This window comes from Arvicola amphibius, chromosome 7 (assembly GCF_903992535.2).
Source record: "Arvicola amphibius chromosome 7, mArvAmp1.2, whole genome shotgun sequence".
Taxonomy (NCBI): domain Eukaryota; kingdom Metazoa; phylum Chordata; class Mammalia; order Rodentia; family Cricetidae; genus Arvicola; species Arvicola amphibius.
In genome coordinates this window covers 132352821-132373569 of record NC_052053.1, presented here as the reverse complement: position 1 = coordinate 132373569, position 20749 = coordinate 132352821, and the positions used below count along the sequence as shown (strand labels likewise).

At 38.6% G+C, this 20749-nt stretch overlaps 1 protein-coding gene across 1 annotated transcript in view; it reads left to right on the top strand.

Moving 5' to 3' along the window:
- The window catches only part of Etv1 (ETS variant transcription factor 1), a 92319-nt gene that overhangs the window by 32830 nt on the left and 38740 nt on the right, over positions 1-20749 (top strand). Inside the window, exons 6-7 of the mRNA XM_038336442.1 lie at positions 16962-17091; positions 19960-20148. Of these exons, the coding sequence (XP_038192370.1) occupies positions 16962-17091; positions 19960-20148 (319 nt within the window). The remainder of the gene's footprint in view (positions 1-16961; positions 17092-19959; positions 20149-20749) is intronic.

Genomic DNA, 20749 nt, shown 5'->3' with positions numbered 1-20749 from the left:
TCCGAATCCAGAGATGGACATTAGACAATAGGGCTTTCACTTTTCCCAGGTGTAAGGTTCGTAGGTGGAAACTAGTCAAATTCTGTGGACTAGTGAAAGTACATCAGATGTACTTAGAACTTATCTGGTGAACAAGTGAACCTGGAAATTTCTCAGGGTGAAGTTAGCTAACACTGCGTTGAGAAAGAGAAAGAGGAAAGATAAAAACCAAAGAGTTTGTTTCAAGTGTATATTTTAGCATATCAGCACACTTGTAATCAATTAACCATACTTAGAAAAATACGTATTAAATAATGAATATACTTTGGGAATTTTATAATTTCTTTTGGAGTCTGATGTGTAGTGGGGGAAGAGGAGAACCAGGTCCATCGTCTGCACACCCTCAATTTACAAAGCTCTGTTTACCTCAAAGGGGCCAGGAGGAGAATGCAAACCAGCCTATTATGATTGTGATCCTGTGATCGTTTTTGCAGTTGGTACCCATGTGCTTTTTCCAAGCTTATCAGTCCATCCTTTTTAGCACACTTAGAAGCAGATCAGCATGCTTTCATCTTATATTTTTTGAGTTTCTTGGAACTATCAATCACAACAAGGGCTATAACACACACACACACACACACAGACACACACACACACACACACACATACACCTTTAAATGCTAGTATAAGTTGCTGGATCTGTCACCTGCTTCTAGCATTTAATGTGTCTCATGGCCCCTTACATCTGGGGACAGCAAAGGATTCGGCAAAGTATGAGATTATGATTCTGGGGGAAAACCGAAAGGGAAATGTGGGGGGAAATCCATTCCATCGCAACCTCCTATATTGTGTAAACAAGAAGGCTAATTGTCACTGTCACTCTTTGGCATGTGACATGCCTGGAGTCATGACCTGCTTTCGTCATTATTCTGTCTCATCTAGTGTAGAAGAATCCCAAAAGGACAAATTTAAGTAGGTCAACATAGCAATAAATAAAATTTCGACAGTTTTAAAGAAAGCAGCTAGACATTAAAATACTTTATTGCCTAGATATGCCCTTAGACCTTCTCGAATAACAAACACATCTTTGCATTTAAAAATTTAGAAGCTATTGGTAACTAATATTTATTTGAGTGAACATTTTGTAAAACAATAACGCCAAATATAGAAGTTACTTTCCGGTTAGTTTCCCTGTGTACACTGAATAACAGAAAATCTTGCTCTGTAGAAGGATTACTGCTATGTGTGTTTTCATGTTCCCACAAAATGTGCCAATCAAAATCAAAGCAAAAATATTGATAATATTTAAATATCATTGTATCTGTGGTATGATTTCCCATTTCCCACAGTTCCTGGACACCATGGTTACATTGCTGTGCTCTATGCTCTGCCGTTTGTGTCATATGCTGTAGTTTAATCTATTCTGCTTTGTAGTTAGCAAGTCAGTGTAAAAAATCTCCACTGGAGTGTTGCCATGACACTTTTGCTGTGGAGTTAAATGAGTGGCAGGTGAGATGCTTCTGTTCCCCTTGGATCTGTCTCCATTCCTGCTGGATCTTACTTTGTGGTGTTGTCCCATACTGAAGCCTTAGGAGATTTGTGGGTATTGTGGCAGGAAGGCTCTAGAGAAGAAGAGAAGGGGCAGGGATCCTTTGACCTGGCTATTGAGAACCTTATTATTATTTATTATCAATAAAGAATAATACAGTTCTAAAAGTGATTTTCTATACATTTTGTAGAAGACTTCCTTAGTCTATGAGCAGAGCAAGAACTGAGAATATCTCATAGGTCATAAGCATAGGCAATAATGAGCATTTGGATAACTATTGATTATAAATTCCAGCTGTTCCAACTACCATATCATCTCAGTCAAATATAATTATAATTTTGTATAAATGCCTTGTTATTGATTGCTGTAAGGTAATGAAATCTGATTTAACAAGCTATATATCTGTGTCTAGAGGGCTTAGTAACTGTTCATTCTCAAGATCGTGAAGGTGAATGAGAGTTCCCTCTTAAATCCCCCCTGTAATGTGACCTGGCTCATTTATGATCGTAACTCTCAACTTTAAAATGAGAGATTTGTTCTTGCAGAAAAATAAATAATAAATAAATAGATAGATAGATAGATAGATAGATGATAGATAGATAGATAGATAGATAGATAGATAGATAGATAGATAGTGTATATGTCAAAGCAGTTGTAAAAGCTGCTTACAAAAATGTAAGAGAGTTCTGAAATTATCTATTTAAGTATCAGTTTTCTTGGAGTCTAATGTGTCCTTTAGCTATGGAAATGTGAGCTGCATTTTGCAGTTTGTTCTTACAATGCTTGCAAAGTCAAATTCTTATGTAAGTGTCTTACCACAGTGTCTGCCTACTGCTGATCTTCTGGTTATGGCTAAGCAGATCTAAGTCTTTCTTGTTTGATTTTCTTTATCATTGTGTTTGGCTTGTTTGCTTCCTGCTTCATTTGCATAGCCTGGACTTGTCAGTAGAGACTTAAACTTAGTATTTTGGTGTCACTCTTGTACAGTAGATGATATTGTATCTGATTAAAAAATGACAAAATGTGCAATGTGGCTGGCTTTATGTTGAGGTGTTTGATCCATTTGGACTTGAGTTTTGTACATGGTGATAGATACAGATCTATTTTCATTCTTCTACATATTGATATTAAGTTATGCTAGCACCATTTGTTAAATATGCTTTCTTTTTTCCATTTTATATATTTTTTGCTTTTTTTGTCAAAAATCGTGTGTTTGTAGGTTTGTGGATTATCCTATGTACTCACTTATAAGTGTTTTTTAAACATAAAGCAAAGAAAACAAGCCTACAAATCACAATCAGACAACAATGAAGACCCTAAGAGAGACATACATGTATCTAATCTATATGGGAGGTAGAAAAAGACAAGATCCCCTGAGTAAATTGGGCACGTGTGGACCATGGGGAAGGGTTGAAAAGGAGAGGAGAGGAAAGGAGGGGAGCAGAGAAAAATGTAGAGCTCAATAAAATCAGTAATAAAAATATTTTAATTGTAAATCTTGCTTGATACCTGTTTGTTATATGTAATTTTACTATGTTAAAGTTAAAACAGTCCTTTTTATTTAGACAGAAAAGGGGAGATGATGTGGGATTCCCCTGTTTGCTGTGAATATGTTTTATTACCATTTGTTAATAAAAAAAAAAGACTACAAAGAATGTGGCCCTCCCAACCCTTCTATTTTTTTTTTTTTTTACCTGTCTCTTATTTCTCCTATTTTTGTGAAACTACTCTCTATAGCTGTGCTGGCCTCAGACACTCAGCCCTGCTGTTTTAGCTTTGGTAGGGGTGGGGAAGAGGGGTGGAGGTGTGTGGGAAAAGATTATAACAGTGCATGCCACCTGTCCAGGTTTTCTTTAAATTGATTTTGATAGATCTCTACATTTTTCTCTGCTCCTCTCCCTGCCTCTCCCCTCCCTTTCAACCCTCTCCCAAAGTCCCCTTGTTCCCAATTTACTCAGGAGATCTTGTCTTTTTCTACTTCCTATGTAGATTAGATCTATGTCTGTTTCTCTTAGGGTCCTCATTGTTGTCTAGGTTCTCTGGAATTGTGATTTATAGGTTGGTTTTCTTTGCTTTATGTTTAAAAACTACCTATGAGTGAGTACATGTGATAATTGTCTTTCTAGGTCTGGGTTACCTCACTCAAAATGATGTTTTCTAGCTCCATCCATTTGCCTGCAAAATTCAAGATGGCATTATTTTTATCTGCTGTGTAGTACTCAATTGTGTGAATGTACCACATTTTCCTTATCCATTCTTCTGTTGAGGGGCATTTAGGTTGTTTCCAGGTTCTGGCTACGACAAACAATGCTGCTATGAACATAGTTGAACACATGTCCTTGTGGCATGATTGAGCATCCCTTGAATATATATACCCAAAAGTGGTATTGCTGGGTCTTGAGGAATGCCGTTTCCTAATTTCCTGAGAAATCACCATACTGATATCTAAAAGGGCTGTATCAGCTTACACTTCCACCAGCAATTCAGGAGTGTTCCCTTTTTACCCCACAACCTCTCCAGCATAAGTTCTTATCAGTGTTTTTGATCTTGGCCATTCTTACAGGTGTAAGATGAAATCTCAGAGTTGTTTCGATTTGCATTTCTCTGATGACTAAGGATGTTGAGCATTTCCTTAAGTGTTGTTCAGCCATTTTAGATTCCTCTGTTGAGAGTTCTCTTTTTAGGTCTGTACTCCATTTATTTTATTGGATTGTTTGTTCTTTTGATGACCAATTTCTTGAGTTCGTTGTTTATTTTGGAGATCAGACCTCTGTCTGATGTGGGGTTAGTGAAGCTCTTTTCCCATTCTGTACACTGTCGTTTTGTCTTGTTGACCGTGTCCTTTGCTTTACAGAAGCTTTTCAGTTTCATTTTCATTTTCCATTTATTAATTGTTTATCTCAGTGTCTGTGCTACTGGGGTTATATTTAGGATGTGGTCTCTTGTGTCAATGAGTTCAAGTGTACTTCCCACTCTCTTCTTTGAGTGTTCATTTTTTTAAAGATTTATTTTATTTTGTGTGTGTGAATGTTTTCTGTACATGGATGTCTGTGTTCTACATGCATACGTGATGTCTGTAGGGATCAGAAGAAGAGCGTGAGAACCCATGGAATCAAAGTTACAGGAAGTTGTGAGCACTGTCTGAGTGCTGGGATCCAAACCCAGGTCCTCTCCTAGGGCAGCCAGTGTGTGGAAATGCTAAGCCACCTCTGTAACCCTGCTGGGCAGTTCTCAGTCTGATAAAGTGCATGGAGATTTTCAAGGTGCTAACTACTTCCTGTAAAAGCAGTTCTCTAAGAGCCGTGACTCACCGCCACACTCAGGCAGCAGCGCCTTAAACATTATGAAGCATTGTATTTTATTCACTCTTATTGTTCCTGTTATTTAATGTGTGCGCATGTGTATGCCATGGCACGTGTGTGGAGGTCAGAAGTCAGTCTTCTCCTTTCACTCCCCGGCCCCCTACAGCACAGAGATCATCAGCCCTGGTGCAAGGAGCCTTTATCAGCTGAGCCATCCGATCCATCCCATTACAGTGCATTCAGAAGGACCTTTCTCAAATTTATTTTAGGATACAAATTATACATACGTTATGTTAAATAAAATTCACTTAGAGTATTTACCTGAGTTGGCATTAACAGCTGTAATATGGCAGGGTGACAGGCCGTGTCTGAAGAAGGTGTTTCTCGTCAGGGAAATCGCTGAGTTTCCTTTGTGATCACTGTATCTTTGTTATTTTGGCAGCCTGTAAAGTTTTATTGGTATTTACTGAAAGGTACTTTTTTTTTTTTTTTTTTTTTTTTTTTTTTTTTTTTTTTTTTTTTTTTTTTTTTTCTCTAGCCAGCTGGCTTTCTTTTTTTCCGGGCAAACTTTCCTAGCTCTGGTATTGAGAACATGTTTCCAGCTTTGATTGTCTACTGTCGGGGTCTTTTTGAACACGGTGCCAAGTGGCTAATAATGTTTGAATTGATGTCAATCATGCCCTTTGTAGGGTCACGCAGAAATGCGGCAGGTGTGCTGTTGCCCTATGGGACCTGCTCCGTACTTACGCTATTATTTTGGTGCTGAAACGGTCAATTTAAGACTATGCAAATTGTGGGCTTTATTTTTCCCCCAAACAGATGAAAAGTATGTGAAATTATTAATCAAACACAAGGATTCAGTAGCTTACAAGGAAGTGGAATTATGCAAGTAGCAATGAGTTACCAAGTAACCAAAAGATCATTTTGAGGAGGTACATAAGGAAACAGTGCAAAAATCATCGTCTAAAGTAGCAGAATAATAAAGACTTGTTAGACTTGAATATGTTATATATTATAGAGTGAAATGCCAGCACACTAGTCCAGTTTTCTCCCTAGTCACCTCCCCCTCCCTGGGCCATATACCTTGTCTCTTTCCCCTGTGTGTATTTGAGGCTTGGTCCAAGTCATGCTAATATATGTAAGATAACTTCTAAAATCACAATCGTATTGCTCTACTTCTGAAAACTTAACTTAGTGAATTCTGTCAAACATATTTGTTCCACTAATTACTGAATTTAAAATTGAAAACTAGTTTGCTTTCCTTCATTAAAAAAATTGAGTGCCTGTTAAACATTTTTAACACATATTTATTCATTTGTGTATGTGTGTGTGTGTGTGTGTGAGAGAGAGAGAGAGAGAGAGAGAGAGAGAGAGAGAGAGAGAGAGAGTGCACCCATGCCACTGCATGCATGTGCTCTGCTCTTTGTGAGTCTTGGGGCTTGAACTCAGATCCTCAGGCTTGGTGGTAGGAGCCTTTGAGAACTGGGTCATCTTGCTCAGCCTGAGTTCTTGTTTTTATGTGAGCAAAACTTACGAGCCATAATGACTGTTGTTTGGTGTTTATTCCACAGGGACAGGCATGTTCGTATTTGGCAGGCTTTTGAAGCAATGTAATTTTGTCTTAATTTTGTTTTGCATATTACTATGGCCGATAGTTAAAGTAATTACCATGAAACTTTGGGTTTGATTTTCCGTGCTCATGAGCTAATTAAAAAGGAAAATTGAAGGTCATCCTTGTATCTTGTCACTTTTAAGTAACACAGTTTTGATGATATCATTTGCATTTAGTGTTTTCGTTGTTTATGATCTGCTTTCTTTTTTCTCTTCTTTCCTTCCCTTATTTTCTCCCTTCCTCACTCCTTTCTTTCTTTCTTTTTTTTTTTCAGCAGTGTATTTTGAAGAACAAATTTACGTTTCTTGAGCTATTTGTTAGAGATCTGTCCTCATCACCTTCTGAGGGCAGCACCCTATGATTTGTTCTGGATGCTAGAGGAGGTTGGAGTGCTGGCTTCCTTCTATGCAAGGAGGTGGTCTTCATGCTTCAGGCCCATGTGCTATATGACATTCCTCAGGGATTCTTCACGTAGGATTAAGGGACACCAACAAGTATCAGAGTCTGCCTGGCTATGCCCAGCTAGAAGTGATAACTTTCTTCCTAGTCAATTCCTTATACCTGGTAGCCATCATTTGACACAGATGAGGGTGGAAAGAAGTCATCTTTCTTTTGGGGATTTTCCAGGTCTTAAAGAGTACCTGTATCAATGCACAGTGAGACAGATAGATTCATTAGGAGAGTAGGTTCTGGGCTCAGAAAGGCCAGGGTTAGGACTTCATTAAATAGGACAGCTCTAGGGAGATATGGATTTGGATGGATTTTCTCATTTGGGAACTTCATTTCGATTGATTAGATCTGTTTCTCAAATAGCTGCAGCTTGTTCTGTTTTGTTCTTGCCAGTTGGATGTGGAGTGTGGAATGTTTGGGCTCACGGCACAGAATTTGTTTCCAAAAAAAAGTGTCGTGCTGCTTTCCATCTACTGGACCAGTAGGGGTAGGAAGATCTGTCTTGAAGCCAAGGCAAAATGCAAACGTGATTCAATTTGGATCATTCCTCCATTAGAACTTCGTTTCCCTGTTCCTGCCCTTTTCCAGAAAGAAGAACCCGTTCCTCCCAGCGTGCTCTTATTGACGATTAGCCCGGGAAAGTGAGGAGCATTTAGTACTACTAAGCTGAACAGCCATTATATGAAACCTGGACTTTAGTTTAGAGAAGTGAATCCACACATTGTGCATCCAGTCTCTTTATTTTTCAATTGATGATGCTTTTAAAATTAGGATAATAACTTTCTGTTTTTGGTATTGCTTTTTGTTTTATTAATATACTAATATCATCCTTTCCCATATCAACTAGGAAGTAGGTGGTCCCTGTAATCGAATTTAAAAGAGATTTAAAACACCTTTTAAAGCAGTGAGTGCCTTAAAATGTCAACCATATTGCCTGCACAGCTTTTTAATGTGCATTATGTGCCCTCCTTGCTTTAATACGGTATTTATACCATTTATACCTGATTTTACTTTTTCATAATGATTAAGGGTCATTGCAAATGTGAGTTACTATGATTTCCACAGTGCCAAAGTGCCTGGAGTGGAGTTCAATGTCTATTTTCACAATATAGGCCCTGAAGCATGTGCCCCAAAGTCTTATATCAGATCTTTGCCTTTCTTCTCTTATGTCTATTCAGTAGTAACTCTGCGTCTTGTCACTGTTGCCTGAGATAGGCCTTATAGATGTAAGACATCAATATAGCATTTATGATTAGAGTTTCTGTGTGTGTGTATGTGTGAATAAGACAGCAATATAGATAGAGATGAGTGGATGATAGATAGCTGAGAGAGAGAGAGAGAAAGAGAGAGAGAGGGAGGGAGAGGAGTGGACATGTACACTCATGCCTACATGTGGCGACAGGATCACTATGTTATATAAGGGGCAAGGCACTCACATTCCTAGCAGATAATCGCTTAAGTGACATCAGTGCAGATTTTGCTAGAGATTGGGATGGAGGCAGAAGACAATATGTCAAATATGAAAACCCAAGTCTTGGTTAGAGGGGACAGCCGATCATGGCTCAGTCAACCATTGACCTGTATTTCATGATGGAATGTTGACCACATCCAGTGACATTGCTTTGTTGCTATCATTCCTTTCTTGAGAATTCTTAAATCTGAATCTTTAAAGAATCAAATTAATTTGAATCTGATACATGAAAATTATCACAAGTAAGCAAATGTAGTTGAAGCCAATGAAATGCTGGCAACCTCTGATCAATATCATCAGAGCTGATGGGAAAAGTCAAGCGAGAGAAGTCACTTTGATCCCCACTGCCTTATGAGGAGAGGGATGACACACTAAACCCAGAACGCATATCCACTGTATTGGATTATGATGTTATAATGGTGTTTTGTAATGTACCCAGAGTCACAACTCCACCAAGAGTTGCAGACTGTAAGGACTCTGGGTTTCTGGTTCAGCTTTGCCTTCAGGTGCCAAGTCTGTGGACAAGTGAGGCTAGATGCTGATGTGAGTTCCAGGGTCACTGTCACCTCCAGAATCTTTTCACATGTGATCTCCCCTTTGTTGAGGTGTGCCTCTGACAGAATTATTCTGAAATCCGAGCAGGAGAGAGCATACTCACTGTTACTGCCAGGAGTCTTTGGGGGGCTTAGGTTCCTCTCTTAGGAAATGCATGATTCCACTAAAGTTCCTTGGGAACAGCTGATGTCTGGTGTCCCCAAGTTGCCCTGCTTTCCTCCAGCGCTCTTTTAGTATTTCTGTATTCAGAGTGTTCTAAAGATTAAAACCAACACTAGCTCAGTCTCAAAACTTTGACTATATGTAACAACATCTTGAATCAAAAAATTTTGAGGTCCAGAAAACAATGGTTGTTTCTCTTAATGACTCAAAAGCCTTTTAAGTCGTGAAACATCAAGGGATCCTCTACACAGCGGATTTCTGTGCAGCAGCCAGCAGCATCCCCTTCACATTTCTGTGGCATCTTCCTTAGCATGCCTTAAAGAATCTTACCGAAGAACGAAATGCGTATCGTGTTGCCGTGTGAGGCTCTGAATTTCTGCCTCAGAGATATTATAGGGGAATATACGTCCAGATGCTGCAAACAATGGAAAAATCATGAAAACTCAAATCAGGGTTCCTGCCCTTCGCTGTGTTTCAGTTTGCATTTTGATAGCGGTTTAGAAATGTTATCGCTTGCTTTGTCACAGACATATTCTCATCTTTCTTCAGGCACTGTAAACAAGAGAAATGGCTTAATGGCCCCATAAAGGCACTCTGCTGATAGCTGAGATTAGGCTCTTTAGTAATGGCTGTCAGTGTGTGTGTGTGTGTGTGTGTGTATGTGTGTGTGTGTGTGTGTGTGTGTGCGCGCGCGCGTGCGCACGCGCGCCGGGAGGGTGGGAAGAGCTTGAAGTAAAGGTACTGAAAAAGAATCTTTGGAGAGCCACAGATGGAGCTTGAGGAAGCTCTGGGCTTCTCTGCCTTGCAAAGTGTATTTACATTATTGTCCTTACTTGTACACAAGCCTTCCCCTTTGCTTCTGAAATTTAACGGAGCACTAATTGAGGCTGTTGCCATCCATTTATCACCTGAACTTGAAGTGATACCAATTGAAAGTGAGTGCTTCATCTACTGAGTGTACTCTTAACTACATAGATTTGTATAAAAGGCTGCATGCATTTTTCATGGTGTGGTCTTAAATAATCTAATTTATGTATACCATTTATTTTTTCACCTTTTACAGAGGTTTTACCTCTTCCAAACCACTTCTACAGCCAAGCATTTTTTTCATAAGCACTTTAATGTCCACAACATGATTTGTTTTTATTTTGACTTTTTTGGTTATATTTTCTAGAAAGGTGTAGAAAATTCTCCATGTTATATGTCCCCTCTGGTCCAAGTAAGTGCTTTGAAATTCCTTATGCCTCATAAATTTGCAGCGTTTGAGTCTCAATTTTGTGCCATTTTTCACCAGCTTGTTTGTATAGCACTGTGAACCGATTATGTGAGGATGCTGGTGGCCTTTGTTGACTGGGTTAACAGTGGACATGAGCGCACGTCACCCTGCCAGCTTCTCTTGTGTTTGCTTTCTCCCTTATCACTATAGATCATGATCTGAGACGAGGGTCAGCAAGCTGTTCGCTGGAAAGAGTCAGATGGTAAATGTTTAGGCTTTGGAGGCCCTCTGGTCAGGACTACTCAAGTTCGCCACCATGGTTCAAACTAGCCCCAGACTGTCCACCAAGGAATGGGATGGGAAAGAGTTTTTTTTAAAAAAGGCAGGTGGATCTCTATGAATTCGAGGCCAGCCTGGTCTACACAGTTTTTCAAGACATCTAAGGCTGTTACACAGAAAAACCCCAACTTAAAAAAAAACAAACCAAAACCAACAACAACAACAAAAAGCAATAAATAAATAAATAAAACAAAACCCAAGCAACCAATCAATCAAACAAACAAAACCCCACATTTATAAAAACAGGTGGCTACAGCCTCTCATTTAAGAACTCAAGAACCATACAGTAGATTATCCTAAACATCTTGTTTGGGTTTGGGTTTTATTTTTTTTAGTAGGCCAGAAATCTCAGTACCAATGTAAGGATACTTCTATGGGAAGTCTGCTGAAGCTCTTGAAAATTGTAGATTTGTTTCAAAGACTTGCTTGTCCTTTCAGAAGAACCAAAAATAAAGGGCAAATGTTTTGTATTCATAGAAATTTAGTATTCTGTTTCACTCTTAGAATAATTAAGGAGTAAACAAAAGGGAAAGGTCTGAGTCAAGCCAAATACTGCTTACTTACATTCTGTATCCACGTCTAGAAGACTCGTCTGTCGCTTGGGATGTTTTGGTTGTCCCAGGGCAGGGCAAGCTTACCTTGTGGGAGAGTACCACCTTTGCTCCAATGCGAAGTGAGCAGTGCGAAGTTTTCAATGTCTTCGGTCTCAGGAATAAACAGAAAGAAGGCAGAATGCCCAAAACAAACACAAATGCTCTGATAACTTTTTTCATTTCGATATAAGTGCCAGGAATATGTTAGTAAGGTCATGCATACAGCTGTGTGTATCACACACACATGAATTAATCAAGCGTAAGGCATAGAGAACAGGCTAAGATCTTTACTAGAGGAAATGTATTTTAGAAATCTAAATAAAACTCTGGTTGGACCCATATATGCGCTTGATGCTATGAAGTCATCTCATTCAGCACCTGCACTGAGTAGCTCAATATTGCTTTCTAGTTCTCGGCACCAACTATCGCATCTGGGGCCCGGTAGATGCAGTCATTACTGAAGAAATGAAAGTTTTGGAAATACCTCATGTGATTTTATATAATGTTATAACATATGTGTGAACAAGAAACATTGTAAATGAAAGTATAAACAAATTTGAATTTTATTGCAACCCAAATCCCGTGGTTCTTTAAAACAATTATTTGTTATCATTTGTAAAACAGGGTCTCTTGCAGCCCAGGCTGGCCTTGAATAACTTAAACATCTGATCTTTCGCTTCTACTTCCCAGTGCTGGGATTAGGCATATAATAATAGCTAAATTTTTAAATTAGATTTATTCATTGTGATTTATGTGTGAATATTGTGCCTCCGATTATGTCTGTGAACAAAGATGCTTGGTGCCCGGGAAGGTCAGAAGAGGACGTGTGATCCACTGCAAATGGTCATGAAAGACGCTGTAGATGGCGGGAATCAAACCCAGGTTCCCTAAGATTAACAGGTTCTCTTCATCACTGAGTCATCTCTCCAGCACAAGACTCTAAGTCTTAACTCTTTGCCGTGGAGTCTTAGATCTTTACCGAGACGGCTTGCTTAGCTTCTTTACAACAATGTTAGCTTTCCATTTCTGTGACTAAATACCCAATAAAATCAACTTAAAAAGTAGAAAGATTTATTTTGGCTAATGGCTTGAGAGACTTTAGGCAGCTGGCTATGATTCTCTTATTTGCGGTGCACAATGCATCATGTCACAGAGACTTCTTACATGTTGGAAGAAGAAGCACCAGTGCCTTGAAGTCCCGCTCCAGCAACCCTTCCACCATGCCTCACCACCTAAAGGCTCCCTCCCTTTACCATAATACCTCAAACTGGGCACCCGGCCTTCACCATCTGAGCACTCCCAAACTTAAAACAACAACAGCAACCAAATCTACCAAACCAGAATGGCCCTAGTAGAATCTGTAGTGGTTCCTTGAAGAGCGTAAAATACTACATAAAATTAAGTTATTTTCAAACGTGGATGCTGCTTCCCATCAGGATTCTAAAGTGAGCCGTCCACATTAACTCCGTCTATTTGTGGATGAGCATTTAGTCAATAACTATAACACACACCGTCTGTTCTCCGCGGAAGGTTACGAGAATGTCCTACTGTCCTGATTAGGAAAGTACTCTCCTGAGATAATTTAATCCACTCTCTCTACCGCCATGACATTTTATATTGTGTTTTTGCACACAGTTTTTTTTTTTTTTTTTTTTTTTTTTTGAGCCTGTCCTGGAACTAGCTCTTGTAGACCAGGCTGGCCTCGAACTCAGAGATCCGCCTGCCTCTGCCTCCCGAGTGCTGGGATTAAAGGCGTGTGCCACCACCGCCCGGCTTTTGCACACATTTTTAAAGTGGTATTCCCACACGTGCTACTTCTTTAGTGTTGTGATTGAATTGTTTGCCTTTCTAAGATGTAGGTAGAAAATAAAAGGAAGTAAGCCTTGTTTCACAGTTCACACTTCTAAAATGAAAACAATTTCTAAATTACCAGTCACTTACTAACGAATACCACAACCCCTGGTAAACTGTCAGATTAAGAAGTAGTTAAATTTATTTTAGAAGTGTGTATTTTTAAGTTCCGATATTTTGGAACTCTTAAAATGAGCCATCAGACAAACTCAGCCATCATTAGTCAGACTTAAGATGTGGTTTCAAAGGTCAAACTTCCATCAAACAGAGAATGCAAGGCTCATCTCTAGAGTGTTCTGGCTGCCTCTCCCTAGAAGAACTGATTGCTAGAGCTGTGGGGCTTCATGGGAACCGGGTTTGAGTAACAGCCGAGGTGAGCTGTGAATTTCAGACCTAGATCAATGACTGGACCTCTATGAAGTCAGGAAATAAAGTATCATTTTGAAGCATCATTTCTTTGTCAATGAAATGAAGAGGCTAACTCGCTTGATTTAATTCACTTGAAAAAGGAAAGATTCACTTTAATTAAACTACAAACAATGCCGATGCCTGCAGGTCTGTGTTCCAGACCCAGGGAGGACCGCACTGCAAGCGGAATGTAAGCAGTCTTAGCAGCAGGCTGGAGCCGAGTTCAGCGAAAGTAATTTAATTAGTGTTGATCATGACTCCAGATGATGGTGATTTGATAAGGAATAATTTAGTACTTAACAGCCTTTTACATGCACCGACTCCATGTGGGAAGGTACAGCAAATTGCACGAAATGAATGTGCTGCTTTCTCTTGCGCTGGTGCCAATGATCTGGAAAAACCTCCTATTAGCAGACGCGAAGCCTCTAGTCCTGTGATGAAATATCCCTAGCCAGCTTCTAGCTCAGCCCTCTCTATTGGGAGTCTCTACCTCTCTCCAGGCAAAGGTAAATTAAAAAAAAAATTGTGTACATGAAGTCATAGATGGGATCCCCAGTAGGCAGGCAGGCAAGCTAAAGTGAAGAACTTAAGGGAAACCCCATGCTCCTGCGCAGAAAACTGAAGGCTTCGGTTTGGCTTTAAGTTTTATTCTTCACCTGCAGAAATTAAAAGGACAAAAACAAAACAAACAAACAAAAAACAAAACAAGCGTAACCAACCAAACAAAAATTCTTGGGCACCTTAGATCTCTCTCATTAGTCATTTGGCATATGACTAGTAAAGACAAAATTAATTCCTGGTTCATAATAATTAACAGCTCCACACACATAAAATTAAGCCTTAAAGAGAGTTGGCATTGAAGCCCTCCACTGCTAGAGTTGACCTACAGCGGATTTCTCAAGTGCTGGATCTATTTGAATGCAGTGTACTCTGGTGTTGCCAAGGCTCACGTTGGAGTCAGTATTTGTCCAGTGATGATAATACCATAGAAATTTTTGTAACATAAAATCATTACAGAGCCAGCTTGCTTACAAAAATTGCTGGGAATGGGGCAGTAATTTGGTTGGACTGTAAAAACAAAAAGCCATGTATTGTGTGACTTAAAGGCAGGTATGACTTCTCTTGATTTTCGGAGGCTACAGAGCCAGAGAGAGATGTGGAAAGAGTTTTGAGAAATAAAGGAAAGGATCCATGCCACCATTCTTCCCCTAATCTCTGTCACTTTCTTACAAGTCTTTGACATTTCTTAGTTTGCAAAATCCTCAACTTGATCTCTGCCTTCACATGTTGTTCTCCCAAACCCATATGTCTTGTCCACTTCTCCCCTTTGGGTGAAGATGCTAGCCATGGAGTTACAGATCACCTTAGAGACGTAATTTAGCTGAGCCTCTGAACAAAACCACACACTAAACACGAAAGCAAACCTTTCCCCTCTCAGTTAGCTTTGTTTTGGAAATTACAGGGCTTAACTCCATAGCTGTGAGAGCATCTGTGTTTGTGGACCCGATGGAAGGTACTTGATTCCCTGCTATTTCAGAATGTTCTTTCCCTGCAGATGCCATACGTTACTGACTTACCTCCACCAGTGAATATTTAAAGCATTTTTAGTTTTCTTTTCATGAATAAAACTTCCACAAACATTCCTACATACGTATTTTGGGGGAACACATGCACTTTTTTCTTCTACCACACATATGAGAATATTTACTAGTGTAATTACCAGATCATAAGGTATATTCATGTTGAACCTTAGCAGGTAGTCACACCCTTTTCTGAGATGCTTGTACCAACCCACCTCCTTAGCAGCATGAATGGGAGTTCCCATTATTTTCTTTATTTCAAAATCAGTATTGTCAACTTTCATAGTTTAGATTTTCTAATGAGTATCTGGTGATAATTTGTGGTTTTATTAGCAATTTCCTGCTGAGAAATATTTGATTACATTTTCAATTGTTTGTTACCACTCCTGTGTGTGTGTGTGTGTAACACTTGTCCACATCTTTTGTCCATTCCGGTTAGAGATTTTTATTGCTAAGCAACGATTCCTTTCATGTAAAATGAGCATTATTCGTCAGATCTTTCTGGTGTGAGCCTCATGGAGCTCATGGCTTTTCCTTCATTCTTCTAATGTTGCCTTTAAAGAGACAGTTTTAATTTTAGTAAAACTTAATTTGTTATTTTTTTCTTTTTGGGTTAAGTGTATTTTGTAAGCTGATTACTATTTTTTCATACCTTTTGTACAAAAATGTAGAAATATAATATCTTAGGTCTTCACAATTTTTTTCATGGAGATTAAATCTGAGCTCCCAGATCCTCGCATTACTTCTTTGAGGGCAAATTGATTTGAGAACAGGTAAAACATTGGTTTTAATTCACAGTGTTAGAAACTGAGTGCCTACATTTTCTATCTGTGTTCAAAGAACTAGTAAATAATTAAAAAGTTTTGCCATGGTTCCAATGAATATTTTGCGACACACATATTTGTTATTCCATGGATTAGTGAAATGGTGAGCACACATATATCACCCATGTATACTGGATGAATATGTGAGTGCTTCTGTGGTATTTTTCCCCATGTATCAGAATTTTTATTGTGGACATTTAATAGTGAAATAATTATATAGTGAACCCTTGAGTGCTCATCAAACTTTGGAAAGTACAGTGAAATTTATTAGTTTGTTTTATACATATCGATTTCTTATGGTGTGTATTTTATGGCATAATCTATATTAAATTAAGCACAAATAAATGCATATGAACTGTAACCTTCCTTAAACATAGCTACACACTAAATTATATGAAAAAGGAGAGCATCATTTGACGGAGAGTAACTTTTATTGAGGAGTTCATGCAATAAAGAACTTCCATGTATCATATTTTAATCTTCATAGTTTTGGTAAATAGATAAGCAGGTACTTTAGTTTCTATTTTAAAAAAAAAACCACCAATCTTAAATAGGTTGATTTTCATCTTCTCTGTACTATTATGGCTTTCCTTTGGACTTACACCTGGATTTTCTTTGTCATGCACCATGAAATCCTGGATACTGAAGCACTGTTACTGAATACAGCCTAACGCTGTGCTCCAGCCTTGACTAAGAGTTGCATTCCTCCCCGCCCCTATATAGCCACTGTAAATCTTTATGACATGTTTTCAAAGCTTCCTTTATGAAAACTGACCTTCTAGGATTGTTAATATCAGCAAAGTGAATTACTACTGATTTGATTTACTTTAAGCAGAGAAAAATTTCAGGCGTGCATTTTGTTACACACTACAAGTAGAAAAGGAGGTAGCAGAGCCCAGAAAAACCCCCAGAATCCTTTATGCCTCATGGATTATCAAATTCCACTATTCTTGCAAGCATAAGTTACTATGAAATGTTAATAATACTTTAAATAAGAGAAGTAAAAGAGACTGGTAGACTTAATTCCTAATGGAATTGAATCTTGACAGATACTTTTGTTCTGTTTTTAGTGGCTTTTCATGGACTACCACTGAAAATCAAGAAAGAACCCCACAGCCCCTGTTCAGAGCTCGGGTCTGCCTGCAGTCAAGAGCAACCTTTTAAATTCAGCTATGGAGAAAAGTGCCTGTACAGCATCAGGTAAGCAGAGGTGTTCTCAGGGAGAGCAGAGACATACTGTGCAGACAGAAAGCATAAAATGATCCAACAATCTCCAGCCAGCCTTATGGGTTGCATCTTTATGATATAATAAGCTAATTAGGTAATGTATGCAGCAGAACTCTGAAGGCCCATTTGCCATGCCATCACACACTTTAGCATCATTTTAAAGTAATAATTCTCATCTCAGTCATCAGTTGTTTTCCCACTGTATTGATGCATCTTGGGTTTGAAAAGAGGGTCTTATTTGGCACAAGCAGCTTTTGAAGGTTCCCATCCGAATGAATGCATTATTTACTTTAGGTAAAGAGTTTATAAAAAAAAAAAACTACAACATTTGGCAAGCAAAAGCAGTACATTAGTTATCTGATAGGCCTTACTGATGATCTATAAGATACATTCATGGACAATTGCAATAAAACTAGAATTTCATAAGGCCTAACCAAAGCAATTATCTATTAAAAAGCCAGTTGTTCTTAAAATGATAATAAAGGGTGGTGCATTCTAAGTACATTGTTCATTTACTAGAAAATTTGATAACACATATGTTCATTAAAAACTCTTTGCAGTGAATTGCATGCTTTTACTCTTCATCTTGGCCTCTAATTGCATTCTAAAATGTTGGCTCTGGCTATTGACTATTACACTTGATTACAGTAGAAACTTAGTTCCTAAAGGGAGGTGGTGTGAGAATGTTTGAAAAAATGATTCCAAATATGTGCAATCCTTTATAAGGTGTGTCAGCTCAAGCTCATAGTGCACTGGGATCCTGAGGAATCCTGTGTGGCTGCAAATATGTCCACTACGCGCCCTCTTTTGCATCTATGGGGTCTAAGACTCAAGAAAATTAAATTGTACCATCTCATGGCAACTGACCAATGTTAGAGTTCTTTATTCCTGTTTCTTCTTGAAATATATTGTTTTATATCTTACTTCCTAAGAGACTCATGGGAGCCTGAACCGAGGGGACAGCTCAGTTGAGCTACAGAGTTTTATAAAGCAGATCTATTGTAAAAGTGAACTATGACCAAATAATGAATTCACTTAAGACACGAATGCATGTTTGGAAATTTGGTTGTGTTGTTTGTATTTTCTTCTTAAGTCGTGCATCCCCATCACAGTTATTTTGACATTGGATGATTCCCAGTCACTGAACAGGTTAGATATAGGATTCTCTTTGCAATTCATCCCTGATTATTACAGTGACCATAAAAACAGTGTGTCTCTGACCCACAAATTAACAGTTGAAGAGTTAGCCAACAATTTGGAGAAGTTTTCTGGAAACAAACATCTTCCAGCATATATGGTGTATACCAAACATTCTAGTACTTGCGTCTCTGTCTAAATAATAAGATTTAATAAAACACCTTACGGGAGATGAAAGCGGTATCTTAGGTTAAGTAGTCATTTGTTTCTTTTTTTATGGGAAAGACTAGACCAAACCACTTTAAGAAAGAGTATGTTTTTGTTCAGAAATATCAATAAAAACACTCATAGAACTCAACACATAGGAATTTCATGCACGTATATAATATATTCGATTACCTCTATTTCCCTATTCCCTCCCTTCCAGTTCTTCTCTTTTCTCCTCCACAATTTCTGTTCACAGTGTTCTTTATATGAGTTCAGATTGCTTTAAAGCTGGTCTACATGTACATAGCACATGCCCCTGCCCTTCTGGAAAGGGTATTTAAACTTGGATATAATTCTATTATACTAATAGAGAAACTGGAAGTTATTATACATTAATGTGACTAGAAGTATTCCTTTCAAAATGTCTACCACTGATACCACTGAGATATATGTGTGTGTGTGTGTGTGTGTGTGTGTGTGTGTGAGAGAGAGAGAGAGAGAGAGAGAGAGAGAGAGAGAGAGAGAGAGAGAGAGAGGTGTATATGAGATGGGATCTCATGGGGTAGCATTGACTAGGTTGTGCACCACAGTCTGGTTGGCTCACAGCGGACTGCCTGACTCTGCTGTGGTTAAAGGCACACACTGCCTTACTCAGCTCACATCAGTTTTTATATTTGAAGAGTAAATCTAGATACTTTACATGGAAATCTGTTTTAGTTGTCATTCAGAAAGTAAAACCTGATTTCAGTGAGACATTTTCTAGATTGGAAACAGTAGTTCAGTCATATTCCAGAAAGCCACACATTGGGAAGCAATTTAAGTTCATAATATAAAACAAACAGCTTACTTTTTTTTGCTTTTGTAATTGAGAGTGGAAGTTAGTCTAAGATAATAGGATTTTATTCTTAATAATTTTATTTTGCACCCATAATCAAAGAAAGTTTAAATATATCCAAGACATTTTAATTTGCCCCATTAATCTTTATTATCCCACGTGAGGAATTCAAGGCCAAACATCATTTATTTAATATAAAACATCTACAAAGGCAATAGCATTGCCTGAAAATTCTAACACAAATAAAAGCAAATCCAATATGGTCTCCCTTATAAAACTAATATTAGGACTTATTTTAAAAATAGTATAGAGGGAGAATCATGATCAGGTGCTTAGTTATGTGGGAAGGATCTGCCCAGCTTACTGAAAGCTGTTTGCTGAGAACAGATGGAGGTGATGATGTCTCTCGGTCATAGGGTCTTCCTTAAGTTGTCTGTATACGAAAAATCTATGTTACAAATGTTCATGTCATCTATGATTTCATATTCTAATTCCTGTTTAATGGCATAGGTACTTTGAAGTTTATAAGTCATAGAATTAAAAAACGAAATCCAAAAGTTTTTGCTCCCTTATCACTTATGCTTAAGATACGTTTTCTTTCTGAGGACGGGAATCTTTAAAAATTACTCCAAAGTAATTACTTGCTCTTGTTCTCTGGGTAGTGCCTATGATCAGAAGCCACACGTGGGAATGAGGCCCTCCAACCCCCCAACACCATCCAGTACTCCAGTGTCTCCACTACATCATGCATCTCCAAATACAGCTCATACTCCGAAACCTGACCGGGCCTTCCCAGCTCACCTCCCTCCTTCTCAGTCCATACCAGACAGCACCTACCCCATGGACCACAGGTAAGCTGAAGATGCCATTTCAGACAAAACTAACCCAAACAAACCTCTTCTAGTTACGGCTTTTGTGGAGGACATCACTCGTAGGTGTTCTGAAGATCTACAGTGTTTTTAGACAAACCTTTTAATTTTGCACATCTATACAGAATAATTCCAGTAAGGCTTGCTCTGTCTGTCTAAAAATAATCCATGGAGATCACCCGCAAACATTTCTTTTTATAAACATTTAAAGGGGCTGCTAAAATGGAAAACCCACCTGTAGACTGACATTTGAACATTTCTCCTTCACTTCTTCAAGGGCACTTCTCCCTGAGCACATGCGTGCACTTGCTCCCCGCAAAGGTAGCAGGTGAGCACATGTGTGTTGCTCCCCACAAAGTTAGCAGGCTCATTTTAGTAGGTGATTTATGAAATTAGATTCATTATCTTACACTGAATTATTCGGTCTTGCATAGTCTTACGGAGTATAACTTATTTGATTAATCTCTTTGCTTTCCTTTCCAATGACCATTAACAGCACACCCATGACATGTGCTTCAACAGCTACAACAGCTGGCAAATGATGTTCACTTAGAAATGAACACGGGAAGAACATGTGTGTAGC